Consider the following 14,427-nt stretch of genomic DNA (forward strand, 5'->3'; position numbering starts at 1 on the left):
AGTAACCACTCATACCTCAGGGCTGCAACTTGATAGGAAATTGGAATCTGATGGAAAGAGAACTGGGAGTTACTGTTTTTAAAGTATAGAAATCCCCAAGTCTAAGTTTAAACAGAACAGGATAATTAAAACAATTGACTTAGTAAAAAAACTAGGTTCAAGTTTTTGGTTCCACTATTTATTAGCATGGTATAACTGGCCCCTCTGAGCTTCCTTGCAGGATTTGGTTGAGGATCAAATGAGATTTGTCCAGAACTTTCACTGTGTTTTAAGTTAATTCCGCTGAGACACATATTTTAATTGTCTTCATTTGAAGACTTAGTCATCACTGTTGTCAACTGGTGGTTGTTGGTGCCAATTCAATGCCAACAGGAATCTCCAACTTGGGGTGTGGTGAAGAAGGAAACTATTTAGTGCAAACAACTCAATTGTGATACAGCAAGGCTAATGGCTGTGGAACAGCACCGACCCAGGCTGCTCTGGGGACAGGTTAGACAGCTCTATTCCGATCCACTCAGGCCTGCTCCACTGTGCTTATTTCTGCTCCTGCACCGGTCTGATCAAAGTGTTTCAGCTCCAGCCATGCAAAAGCAGTCTGCAGCTTTCACTCATCCTCAGTCTTCTTTGGAAAGGGAAAGTGCACTGTCTGAGCCAAAGGGAAGCTGACTTCCTACCTAATAAAAGAGTAATATGAAAATTGGCCCTAACTCCGCTACACCCACAAGCCATGCCCACCAGCCACGCCCACCAGCCAATCAGGAGCAAATATGCAAATAAACCCAACCAAGATGGCTACAGCCACAGAGAGCAGAAGGGAGGCTTGGGTTTCCCCGGCAACAGAGGAAGCTAAGCTTTCCGCCTGCCGTTACCGGCCTAAGCCTCCACTCAAGGCTACAAAGTTTCAATTATAGAAGGTAAACAAATCCAAACAGAAATGGCGGCAGCCATGCAGCTGGAAAGAGCGGGAGCTGGAAAGAGCTAGGGTTGCTCCTTTCTGCACACCCTGGCCAGCCCAGGCCTCCGCTTAAGGCTACAAAGTTTCAACTATAGAAGTTATACACAAACCCCAACAGAAATGGCTGCCGGCTACAGAGCAAGCAGGAGGCTTGGCTCTGCTCCAGGCTACAAAGTTTCAATTGTAGAAGGTAAATAAATTCCAGATACCAGGGCCTCCTCTTGGGTCACCAGGGGGCGTGGCTGGCCTCCAAACCACCACAGGCCCCTCGCTCAAGCTGCCCCACACCCCAAGGGAACCCCCACCCTGATCCGGAACACCCTTCAGAGCAAACCAGCTGGCCCCCACCCGTGCACCAGGCCTCTATCCTATCTAATAAAAGAGTAACATGCAGATTGACCATCACTCCAACACACAATATGGCTGCCCCCATGTGGTCAAAGATCCTGCCCCCATGTGAACACAAGATGGCCACCACAAGATGGCCAGCAGGAGAGGGCAGTTGGGAGGCACCCAGCCTGCAAGGGAGGGCAGTTGGAAGCGATCAACCCTGCAGGGGAGGGCAGTTAGGGGTGACCAGCCAGCAGAGGAGGGAAGTTGGGGGCAAACAGGCTGGCAGGGGAGCAGTTAGACATCAATCAGGCTGGCATGGGAGTGGTTAGGGGGTGATCAGGCTGGCAGGCAGAAGTGGTTAGGGGCAATCAGGAAGGCAGGCAGGCGAGCAGTTGGGAGCCAGCAGTCCTGGATTGTGAGAGGGATGTCCGACTGCCCGTTTAGACCTGATCCCAGTGGGATCAGGCCTAAACGGGCAGTCGGACATCCCTCGAGGGGTCCCAGATTGGAGAGGGTGCAGGCTGGGCTGAGGGACACCCTCCCCCCTCCCCCCGTGCATGAATTTTGTGCACCAGGCCTCTAGTATATAGATAAAAGTCTCTGCCCCTTTTCCCTGATTGGTCCATTTTTATGCAAATTAGGACTCCAAATCCTCAAAGTTAGATTGGTCCAAAAAAAAAACCACTGTCCTGATTGGTCAGTGAAGATGCTTATGGGAATATAGATGTACAGTTCCAATTGGATGGGGAAAGCCTCAATCCTACTGCTTGAGAAATTCCTTTGTAAGGGCTTGCTTAAATGACAGAAACACAATGCAGGTGGGCAGTTCAGTGCTGGAGGCAGATAGCTTAGTGCATGATTCTCCCTGAAATGCAGTTTGCATGAGAGGTACCTTTTGTAGAAATGGCTGCTAGGCTCTGTTTTTTCAATTTGAATCATTTAAGCCACTGAGAGCCCTTCTTAGCAGGTATCTTCTTTCTCAGGATCCACACTGTTCTATGTTTCTAACTCTCTATCCCTCTCCCTTCCTCTCTGTAAAAATATATTTATTTAAAAAACACATTATATACTTATTGTTTTTAGCTACTAAGTTTTGGGATAATTTGCTGTGCAACAATACACAGCTAATACACACACACACACACACACACACACACACTTGATATAGATATCAGGGGGAAAGGAGGAAGTTCTCAATGAATGGTGCTAGGACATCATAGTTTATATTTATAGGGGGAAATGTAGATTTCTCTATTTCTTACGATAAAAAAAAACAAAGTCCTAGTGTATCAAAGATATAAATGAGAAAAACAAAATTTCAAAACATAAAGAATAAAAATCAGAGAATATCTTTATGAATTTGTGGTAGAAATTTATCAATGAGGTGTAAAAGCATAAAATATAAAAAGAAAAATGTATCTTTACTAAAACACACTATAAAAAAGGGAAAAGATAGGCTGGCCAGTATGGCTCAGTGGTTGAACATCGTCCCATGCACCAAGAAGTCCTTGGGTTTGATTCCCAGTCAGGGCACATGCCCAGGTTTCTGGCTTATCCCTAGTGGGGGGTGTGCAGGAGGCAGCCAACTGACGTTTCTCTCTCATCACTGTTTCTATCTCTCTCTCCCTCTCCCTTCCTATATCTCTAAAAATAAATAAAATCAAAATTTTTTGAAAAGTGAAAAGATAAACCAGAGTGGAAGAACATAGCCCACAAAGGATCGATGTCCACAATATGCAAAAACTCTTACAAATCAATGAGAAAAAGATAAACAATTCAACAGAAAAAAATAACAAAAGAGAAAAACAGTTTACAAAAGAGGAAACACAAATAACTAATAGACAGATATTTTAAATCATCCTGGTAAATAGGGAAAAGCAATTTAATTTAAAAAGGAGGTTCCTTCCATGCCCTTCAGATTGACAAAACTTAAAAAAATTTAAAGTCTGCCCTGACTGGTTTGGCTCAGTGGATGGAGCGTTGGCCTGCGAACTGAGGGGTCCCAGGTTCAATTCCAGTGAAGGGCATGTACCTTGGTTGCGGGCACATCCCCAGTAGGGGGTGTGCAGGAGGCAGCTGATCAAGGTTTCTCTCTCATCGATGTTTCTAACTCTCTCTTCCTCTCTGTAAAAAATCAATAAAATATTTTTTAAAAAATTAAAGTCTGTCAGAATCAAATGTTGGTGTGGATGTGGAACAACTGATAATCATATACATTTGCTGGTGTATACCTAAGTTATTATAAACACTTTGGAGAGTAATTTAACAGTATCTAGGAATGTTAAAGATAGTACATCCTAGGATCCACTACTAAGTATATATCCTAGAGGATTATTGTGCCTATATCCTAAGAATAAGAGACGTGGTTTGAATAGAAACAAAATGTGATAAAACCTAAATGTTAAAAAAAACAACACAAAAAACTAAATGTTCAACAGCAAGAAGATAGGGTGTACTATTTTCATACAGTGAATTCTATACGTAAGTGAAAACAAATGAGTCAGAGGAACATATTTCAACATAGATAAATCTCACAAATGGAAATGAAATAAAGGTTGCAGGAAAAAACCATATGGCACAGTACCATTTTTGCAAAGTTTTAAAATGTATCACAATATAATCTACTAAAGGCCAGGTGCACAAAATTCGTGCATGGGGGTGGGTTGGGGGTGTCCCTCAGCCTGGCCTGCACCCTCTCCAATCCAGGACCCATTGCGGGATGTCTGACTGCCGGTTTAGGCCCAATCCCTGCCTAAACGGGCAGTCAGACATCCCTCTCGCGATCCAGGACCACTGGCTCCTAACCACTCACCTGCATGCCTGCCTAATGCCCCCAACTGCTCTCCCCTGCTGGCCTGGTCGCCCCCAACTGCCCTCCTCTGCTGGCCTGATTGCCCCTAACCCCCTGCCAGCCTGATCTTGCCCCTAACTGCTCTCCCCTGCCAGCCTGATCGCCCCTAACTGCCTCTGCCTCAGCCCCCACCACCATGGCTTTGACCAGAAGGAAGTTGGACGTCCAGAAGATGGCCGGTTAACCTGGTCTAATTAGCATATTACCCTTTTATTAGTATAGATTGCTTAAGGCTAAATACACACCTAGTAATGAAATCAGGAAGTGCCTGGGAATAAATAACTCCAAATTTAGGAACATAACTTCCTCAAGGGGCCATGGAGGCAACAATAGGGGAGAGATATAAATGTCTTGACATTGTTTCATAACTTAAGCTGGATGTTGGGTAAATGTATTATTCTTTCTACCTCTGTATACTTCAATATGGTACCATATAATTTTTAATGTAATTTAATTTAATTTTGTATTTTTTTATTGATTTCAGAGAGGAAGGAAGAGGGAGAGAGAGATAGAAACATCAATGATGAGACAGAGTCATTGACTGGCTGCCTCCTGCACGACCCCTACTGGGGACTGAGCCCACAACCTGGGCATGTGCCCTTGACTGAAATCGAACCCGGGACCCTTCAGTCCTCAGGCCGATGCTCTATCCACTGAGCCAAACCGGCTAGGGTGACCATATACTTTTTTAAAACGTAAAAGTAATAAGCACCACATATAGAAACAAAAGGGAAGACAGCAATAGTGGGGAAGGAGTACAGATGCTCCTCAACTTGCAATGGAGTCATAAGCTGATTGTAAATTGAAAATGAACTTAATACACCTAACCTACCGAACATCATAGCTTAGCCTACCCAGATTCTACTGAATGTGTTTCACTTTCCTCTCACCATCATAAAGTTGAAAAATCATAAGTCAAACCATCATTTAGTTAGGGACCATCTGTAGTTTAGAATGGTAACTATTTGTGAAGACAAATTCCAAAAAGAGTTAAAAGAGTTTCCTTTTTTGATAGAAGGGATATTAGTTTTCTAGAACTGATGGAACACATTGTCAAAATTTGGTGGCTTAAAACTGTAGAAATTCGCACAATTCTGGAGGCTAGAAGTGTGAGATCAAGGTGTCTGCAGAGCTACACTCCTTTTTTGCCTCTCCTAGCTTTTGGTGGCTCCTGATATTTCTTGCTTTGTAATTCCAACCTCTGCTCCGTCTGCACACGGCCTTCTTCCCTGTGTCCGAAAGCTCCCTCTTCTTTCTCTTCTAAGGAAACCAGTCATAGGACTAAGAGCCTACTGTAGATCCAAGATAATCTCATCTTGAGATCCTCAACTGCATATATGAAGATCCTATTTCCAAAAAAATCACATTCACAGGTAGACACATTTTAAGGGAACACAATTCAACCCACTATAAGAGGCTTCTTTTGTTAGTAAAATTAAGATTAAGAAATCTACTCAGAATATATTTAAAATGCTTTCATGGTTGTTAATTTTTCTTAATAAACATCTTATTATTAGTTGCCCAGGTTTCTACTGTGAGTTGTTTTAGATTTCTGCATTGGCAGTCTATTTTCTTTTATTTTTTACTAAATGGAATGGACAACTAAACAGGGGTATTAATGTGTTGTTTCAGCCATAAATCAATAATCCTGGAAGAAAAGCTTGAGAGAGAATGAACTGTGGATAGTTATTCAATATTTATATACTAGTGGCCCAGTGCACGATTCCTGCACATTGAAAGGAAATTAATTAGAAGAAATATTTTAATATCACTATTTGCCCTTTCTCTATAATAGACGTCTTAACCAAGTTCACGATGGACAATGACAGATCAAAACACACGTGTGCGATTGGCACCAGTGAGAGCTTTACATGCATTGCACATGTGAGAGTCAACATCTATTTTTAAATTGCCAGTGCGCGGCATATATAGCAGCAGGTCGGTTGGTTGGATGGCTGAACAGGTGGAGAGTCAGTCACTTAGCCTTTTATAGTCATAGATTTTTTACTTGAATGGTTGGCTACTAAAATTATTTGATAATATGATCAAGTGGCTACATTAGGACAGTTATAATGTAACAAATATTGATAATCTGTGCACTTTAACTGCGTATTACCTACAGCATCTAGACATTTCCAGTTGGTTGTCTTGACATTTTTATTTCTATAAATAATATCATCTTTCTCTCAGTTGCTGAGGCTTGAAATCAAACTCATCGTGGAGTTATAGATTTTTGGAACAGGAAGGAAACTTAGAGATCAACTCATCTCCTGCATTTCATTTTACGAATAAGGAGACTCAGGACTAAAGCAGTTTCACAATCTGAATTTCAGAATAAATTAGTTGAGTTATTGGGTAGCATAGTCTTAGGGTATATTCAGGTCCCCTGATTACTAATTCAGTATTTTTTCCCCCCTGTACTCCATACACTGATACTAATATTTAACAAGTAGCACAATAGCAAGTAGCATTATGTACTACTATGTACTACTGTGCTAAGTGTTTTCATGTACATTCTCTCATTTTATTTTTAGGGACATTTAATTTTCAGGGTCTTGGGCAGTCTAATCACTTAAAATGTTATATGTGCTGCATGGTGTTTTATTTCTATTAAGCCTCAAGAGAACTCTCTGGAAGGTGCACTTTTTCCATATCTCAGGCACCCTGAGGAGTGCTATCATGGGCAGTATTTCATGAACTTAGTTCTCTGCCAGAGTCAATTAAACTATTGCATCGATCAATACACATCTTTTGAACAAAAGCTCTGTCCATATTAAGTATTATTTCTTTAGTATATATTGTCAGAAGAGGAATTTGTAGGTAAGGGCACATAGACATATTTAAAGCTCTTTAAAGGATATGATAGTCTGTAATTTGTTTTCTACTACCTCAGAATATATAGATACTAGAGGCCCAATGCACAAATTCATGCATGGGTGGGGTCCCTCCTTGACAATCGGGTCTGTCTCGCCCAGTCCCAGAGCCAATCAGGACCAGCCAGGTGGGAGAGGGGAGGGAGAGGGGAGGGATGGCGGGAGGTTGGCTGTGGGAGCACACTGACCATCAGGGGCAGCTCCTGCATTGAGTGTCTTCCCCTTGGTGGTCAGTGCATATCATAGCTACCAGCTGGTTGTCCAGTTCTCTAGTCAATCCAGTACTAACCATCACTTAGGCTTTTATATATATATACTAGAGGCCCAATGCACGAAATTCTTGCAAGGGGCTCAGCCCCTGCCGCTGCAGTGGCTGCCTTGGCCCCCGCCACCACAGTGGCCACCTCTGCCTCGGCCCCCACCTGCCATGGCAGTAGCCTCTGCCTCAGCTTTGTCCAGAAGGACGTCCAGTCTAATTAGCATAGTATGCTTTTATTATATAGGACTAGAGGCCCGGTGCATGAAATTTGTGCATGGGGGGTGTCCCTCAGCCCAGCCCTGCACCCTCTCCAATCCAGAACCCCTTGGGGGATGTCCGACTGCAGGATTGGGCCTAAACCAGCAGTTGGACATCCCTCTCGCAATCCAGGACCACTGGCTCCTAACCACTCTCCTGCCTGCCAGCCTGATCACCCCTAATCACTCTGCTTGCCTGCCTGATCACCCCTAATCACCTCTGCCTGCCTGAACAGCCCTAACCACCTCTGCCTGACTGCCTGATCGCCCCTAACTCCTCCCCTGCTGGCCTCATCACCCTAACTGCCTCTGCCCTGGCCCCCACACCCAGGACCCAGGCTTCCCTCCCTCTGGCCAGCTGCAGGCACCTGGGACCTGGGCCGGCTTTGCCTGGGCTGGCCACAAGCGACTGGGACCACGGGCAGCTTCTCCTGGGCTGGCTGCAGCCGCAGGAGCCTGGGACCACGGGCAGCTTTGCCCGGCCCCGGCTTTGTCAGGAAGGACATCTGGAAGGTCGTCGGAAGACGTCCGTTCTAATTAGCATATTATCCTTTTATTAGTGTAGCTAAATACCTCTGAGTGAGAAGATGGCAAGGATTACTAGTAAACCTGCCATAATTGAAGTGTCCAAAGTAGACTAGTCGAAAGATGGACCAGAGAGAAACTCTATTACTCACAGCCCAACAAACAGCAGGGGTATCACATGGGAGGCCAGTTCTGCTGCCAGGTCCCACTGGGCCACACTAGAGGCCCTGACGCAGGCAGTGGATTGGGAAGGCAGCTGAGGGTTCCAGGGCTAAGGGGTCAGCATCTTTTGTGGCACAAAGTAAGCAAGCTAGTCCCTCTGGCTTGGAAGGTGAGCTCCTTAGCCACACCACGATTGCTCAGGGTCAGGCCAGTGAGGCATTGCAGTTTGGTGTACTCAGCAAGATGTGCAGGGGCCGTTATGGAGCCCAAACCTCACTGTATAACCATTGCGTGCTACTTCTTAGTATGGATGGACCTTGGTTTATTTAACTTTTCTTGTGATTTTTTAATGATCATTGTGTGTTTTTTCTAGTTGGCAGATCTCTCAGTCCTCACTGTAAATTGATCTGCTCTATATTCCAAGATTGACGTTAACACCCAATTAAACCACACCCGTCACACAGTGTCAGGGAATTGCAGGAAAAGCAGAAGTGTAGTGGAAAGAGGCAGGTGTGGACTTCTAAGTCAGTTTTCTTCAGTCTTTCTATTCTCTGTATCATCAGTCATAGGTTTCTGAGTAAAGGAATTCAAAGGAAAACATTTTAGGTTCTCAAGTGAAATACTAACTTCAGAGAATGTAAAGGTTACAGAAAACGTTCTTTTATATATTTACACTTTCATGCCAGTCCCTTCAAAGCATATCCAGAAATCCTTCCCAGCACCCGCCCCCCACCCCCCAACCCGCCCCCCAGATTTCCACCTCTAGGCAGTCTCTCTTCAGTGGCTCGGCCCCTAAACGATGTTTCACCTCCCCGCTGCGTAGGGCGCGCGTCCCCAGAGAGCGCGCGGGGGCGAGGGTGGGGGCGCCCGCGTCCCTGCAGCCAGCGCCCCGCACCTCGCACCCTCCCGGAGCAGCGCCCTTCCGAGCCTGCGCGGTGCGCCCCCGGGGGAACCGCTGTTGGACTCCCAACGGCCGAGCCTTGGCCGCGGAGAAGGTCAAGAGCAGCAAGCCCAGCGAAGCGGCCGCTCGGTGGCCCGGGTGAGCTGGGGCAGCGGCGGGGAGGGCGCGCTCCGGCCCGGGGAGCCCTGCGCTGGCGGGTTTGCCCCCTTTTTGCGGGGAGTGGAGTCGGTGCTAAAGTTCAGTCTCCCACCTCCCAAGTAACAGCCAGCTACAAACCCAGCGAAGTCACTGCCCCTGGTAAAGTCCAGTCTCTTCGCGGGACAGCTAAGCGACTTCACACCCTCCTCCCCTTTTTTAGAATTCAAAAGTAAAACAGACAAAATACCTATCCCTCCAGCCTTATTTTCTGCTCCTCTCCTCCGCGGTCCCCTACACCCGAAAAGTCTCCACTGCATTTACCACTACGCCCTCTCCTGCCTTTTGCACCCCATTAACCCCACCTTCTGCCTAGAACACTCCCCTCTCTGTCACGTGTTTTCCAGAAGTTTCTTTCACTGCCCGTCTCTCTCTGCCCTTCGTTAATTCACCTTTTCTTGACATTGGCCACCCTGCGTGTTTACCAGTCTGTCTCCGCATTTGTGCGTTTGCTTTGGTGGGGCTCCTCGGTTTTTGTGGGTAGCCACAGCGGCCAGGAATGCAGAAGACTCTCAATGATCAAGAAGGAAGAAGGGATGGGCTTATAGAAATGGTCCAAGAAAGGGGTGTGGGTGAAGTGGCTGGCCCCTTCGCTCCTAAGCATGCACTCGCTGATTTCAGCATTCCTATGCCTAGAGGAGTCCAGCACCTCAAAGCTCCTGAAAATGCCTACGGGTGACTGGGGACATCCAATGAACCTCCAAAATTGAACTTAAGGAGAAGGGGTGGTGAGAACTTAAAATGGTTGCATGTGGCAGTAACTTATCAGTGGAGGAGATGGGAGGAGAGGAGGGAGAAGATGAACAAGTGTTTATCCTGCGTTCACTCTGTGCTGTTAGGGCCAGCAAAGTGTGTAAGGACCGGCCTCTTCATTGCAGAATTAGTCTTGCTAAATCCTAAACTAGATAGGGGGAAATATAAATACATATTGTATGTTATTATATACGATATACACACATATAATACAAGTAAAATATGCACATGGCTAGCTTTTATTGTTGTTAATCTTTGTCCCAGGACATTTTCCCCCTTTATTTTTTAGAGAGTGGAAGGGAGGGAGAGGGAGAGAGAGAGAAACATCAATGAGAAAGAGATACATTGATGGGTTGCCTCCTGCATATGCCCCAACTGGAGCTGGGGATGAACGCGGAACCCTGGTACTGCAAACCGGGTACAAACCCTTGACCGGGAATCGAACCCTGTGACCCTTTGGTGCACAGGGTGCTGCTCTTACCAGCCAGGGCATGACTGTATTTTTTAAAGAGCCATACAGAAAGTTATAAAGTTGAAAAGTGAGGTTCTTCCTCTACATCCTCCATTCTTCCTCACCCGGGGTGGTCATTGTTAATTTACTGTGAATCTTCCCTGGAAAGTTTTAAATATTTTTCATCAAATCTAAACTATTACTGATTTTATATAGTTACATACATTTTATATTTTTAATTTTAAGCTTTTAATTTTTAATTTAAATTTTAAACTTTTAGTGCATTTTACCAAATATAAACTGTTACTGATCTATGAAAGTACACAAATTTTATGCAATTACATAAATGCAAATTTCATATACATAATTACATAAGGGAAAAACTGTGAGGAAAGAAAAAAATATTGTCAATTAAACCTTTTTGAAAGTGTATCCTAGGGCCCCGGCCTGACAGCTCAATTAGTTAGAGCATTGTCCCGATATAGCAAGATTGCAGGTTCCATCACCGGTCAGGGCACATAAAGAATCAACCAATGAATGCATGAGTAAGTGGAAAATCAAATTGATGTTTCTCCCTCTCTCTCATTCTCTCTGTTCCCTTCCTCTCTCTCTCTAAAATCATTTTTTTTTAAAAAAGTGCTTCTTGGAATAGATGAAATACCATATGTGGCATAAATACACTTTAAAAACTTTATACAATTGCTATTATGCAATGTACAGTACCTTGTTCTTTTCTATGTAACAATATATAGAAAGATCTTTCTACATCTGTATATATAGTTTTTTCTTATCCTTTTTTATTGCTAATGTCTGCATTAAAATTTTATTGAACAGGGAGAATATTATAGAACAATTACAGTACAAGTATTAATTACAGTATAATTAATGGGTCCTTTATGAAGGGACATTTTGTTTGTTTCCAGGAAATGTGTTTGTTTTTTTGCTTGTTTTTGCTATTACAAACATGTTGATGTAAATAACCAACATATATACAAACATATATGATGTGGTAACCTAACTGATATTTACTCAGATTTTTCCCATTTCAACTATGTAATATATTTAGAATTTTGCTATAGTTTTAAGGAATTCTTCTATATAAAGTAACATAGCTGTATTCCTTCTCTAACTTAAATAGTTGCATCAGTGTTTGGAAGTGGTAATGTGGCAGCATAGTAAGAAGAGAGAGAAATTCCTTAGCAACTGGAATAAAGAAAACTGAGACAAAAAATTAAACAAGGCCAAACAATTTGAGCAATTTACAGCCAGCTAATGAATGAGTGACAAGGTTGTATTTTCCCTAACCAAGAACGCTTTGGAGCAAATGGTTTACACATTCCAGACTGTCCTGGGTCAGACCAGCCTCGGTCATGGTCCCTCTTCAATGACTTTTTAAAACTAACCTGAAAATAACCCTGACCTCTTTATATATGACAAGACAGACTTACAGATGATGAATCAACACATTGAAATTGCATCTCAAATTATATCGTTAGAGAAAGATTTCTACAGCTCCCCTAGGCAAAATCTCACCTAAATGAAAATCTCAGGTACAGAGAGTCTTAGATACATGATTTATTTAGACAAAAAAAAAATAAATAAATAAATTTCAACCATAGAAATTATTTAGAATTTATTTGTTTCTCAGTCGTGATAGTGATTAATACCTAGTTATCAGTTTCCTTATATTCAGTGTTTGCAAACTACTAACCATAAAGATTCTTTTTAAAAATTTATCTTTATTGTTGAAAGTATTACAGACGTCCCCCTTCCCCATTCCCCTCCTTCCCAGGCCTTCCCTGCACTATGGTCTGCCCATGGGTTATGCATATATGCATATATGCATATATGCATATAAGTTCATTGGTTAATCTCTTCCCTATGCCAGCACTCAATTACTAGAGCACGAATTGAACTCTTTGCTTAGAACATGTACTCTGGAAGGAATATTCTAATAAGTTTCAGAAATTCAATGCTGCGTTTTTGTTTTTTCCTTAAACAGCTTTACATAAATTCCAAGGAAACTGAGGTAAGAAGACACACACAGGTGGTTAGTATGATGGATGGGGTATGTGTGGAGCAGCAGTCCCCTAGGGTGGTATCATAATCAGGAGGGGCTCTTAGAGTTTGAAAGGCCCCTACCGTGTGTGTGTGTGTGTGTGTGTGTATGTGTGTGTGTGTGTATGTGTGTGTGTGTGTGTTCGCGCGCGCTGCACTCTTAAAAAAAATCATCTTTCTGTACACCCGAAACTAATACAAAATAATATCGAATGTAAACTGTAATTGAAAAATGAAATAACGTAAATAATTTCCTGTAAATTTAGCTTCTGTAGATAACATAATAAGGGAGAAACAGATGATTTTGCTACTTGTCTAGCTTCAAGGGGAGGAATCAATGGACACATAACACTCAATTTATTGTACAGTTTTAAAAGAAAACTTTTTATAATTTACACTCCAGGTTTTGAAGCTTAAGGTGCTCTGCAGGAGGAAAGAGGGGCGAACATGAGCGAGGAGCAGGATGCCCCGCCCCCTCCGGAAGAAGAGGCCCCGCCCCCTCCGCGAGGCACCTCCCCTCCCGGTCCCGAAGACCCCGCCCCTCCGGGTCCCGGAGACCCGGCCCCGCCCCCTCCGGGAGACGAGGCTCCTCCTCCTGGCGGGGAAGAAGCTCCGCAGGCAAAGGCCCCGGAAGTGACGCCCTCCGGATTAGCTGCGGCCTCTTTTTCTGAAAAAAGACCTTCCTCTGTGGGAAGCGATCTTCTGAATCTCATTCCTTCTAGTGAAAGAATAGTGTTTCCAGACGATGATGAGGAGGAGACACAGAGAGTTCGAGCCAGGCCCGCGCCCAGAACGGTGCAATCAATGCTTTCTGAAGCACTTTCTCAGTCTTCCCATAGGTCATCCAAATACCTCCGAAGTATGAGTGGCATTCCCAACCTACAGGAGACATTGAAAGAGAGACAGGTTTTGCTTACGATTCATAAATGTCACTTTTATTTTAAATACAAATAACATTGTTAGCTTTTCTTTATAATTACAGTGTTTGCATGTGGTGTTTATTCTTTAGGCAAGGTTTAGAGATGCAAGGGAAAGCCGAAGACTGCAAATTGACCCTTCATACAAATACTTATTTGAAATCATATCAGAAATTCTTGGCCTGGACGTAGTAGCCGTCGAAGAATTACTTTTGGATTGCCCATCTGTAAGTCTGTCTTGTCATGCTTTTTCAAATTGCTCTTTGGAGAAGTGATTGGTTTAAGAAACTGGAGTCATGAACAACAACACATTTAGAAAGAGAAGGTTGGAATTTCACTGACTAGAGAAGCTTTATTTTATAGAAATATAGACAGTTGGATGACATTTCTAGTTAGGTCTCCTGTTGAGAAGGAAGAAAAGAGAAGAGCTAGCAACTAAGAATTTGGCTAAAATTCTAATTCAAAATGACTTTAGAAGTTAGAGAAATAGGCAAGCATAGGTAGAGTAATATTTTAAAAGGACAGGTTATAGGAACTACATATGTAGATCATTTGGGTAGAAAAACTGCGGAAATCTTAGCTAGGGAACAGTGACTAGTGCCTGAGTCTGGTAGAAAACAAGGAGGCGATTGCCAGAGATTTCAGCGTGCCAGGGCCAGTCCGGGATTATGCCTACTTTCCTGACATAATTATTAACAGTCCCTCCTTTCACTCCTAAAAGGGTCCCAGTTTTGGATGATGAGTTTATATGGCCACCCTAACTATACTGATAGATGGTAAGCTGTGACTGTCCTAGCAGCTCTTAGAAGCAGTATCATAGCATCCTGTCTGGTAGCTCTGGTTCTAAATAGTTTCTCAACAAAATTACTACTAATAATGAACTGCTACTAATAAAAATCTGCTTGAGCATTTTATCGACTATTGGAGTGGAGTGGGC

The 14,427-nt window shown here is 43.5% G+C and overlaps 1 protein-coding gene across 1 annotated transcript in view; it reads left to right on the forward strand.

Annotated features, from left to right (window-relative positions):
• Positions 1 to 13,071: 13,071 nt before the first annotated feature.
• DNAH8 (dynein axonemal heavy chain 8) overlaps positions 13,072 to 14,427 on the forward strand; it is a 265,691-nt gene continuing 264,335 nt past the window's right edge. Inside the window, exons 1-2 of the mRNA XM_028161183.2 lie at positions 13,072 to 13,479; positions 13,583 to 13,717. Coding sequence (XP_028016984.2) covers positions 13,378 to 13,479; positions 13,583 to 13,717 — 237 coding nt within the window. The 5' untranslated portion in view covers positions 13,072 to 13,377. The remainder of the gene's footprint in view (positions 13,480 to 13,582; positions 13,718 to 14,427) is intronic.

The sequence above is a fragment of the Eptesicus fuscus genome, chromosome 10, assembly GCF_027574615.1.
Source record: "Eptesicus fuscus isolate TK198812 chromosome 10, DD_ASM_mEF_20220401, whole genome shotgun sequence".
Classification (NCBI taxonomy): Eukaryota; Metazoa; Chordata; class Mammalia; order Chiroptera; family Vespertilionidae; genus Eptesicus; species Eptesicus fuscus.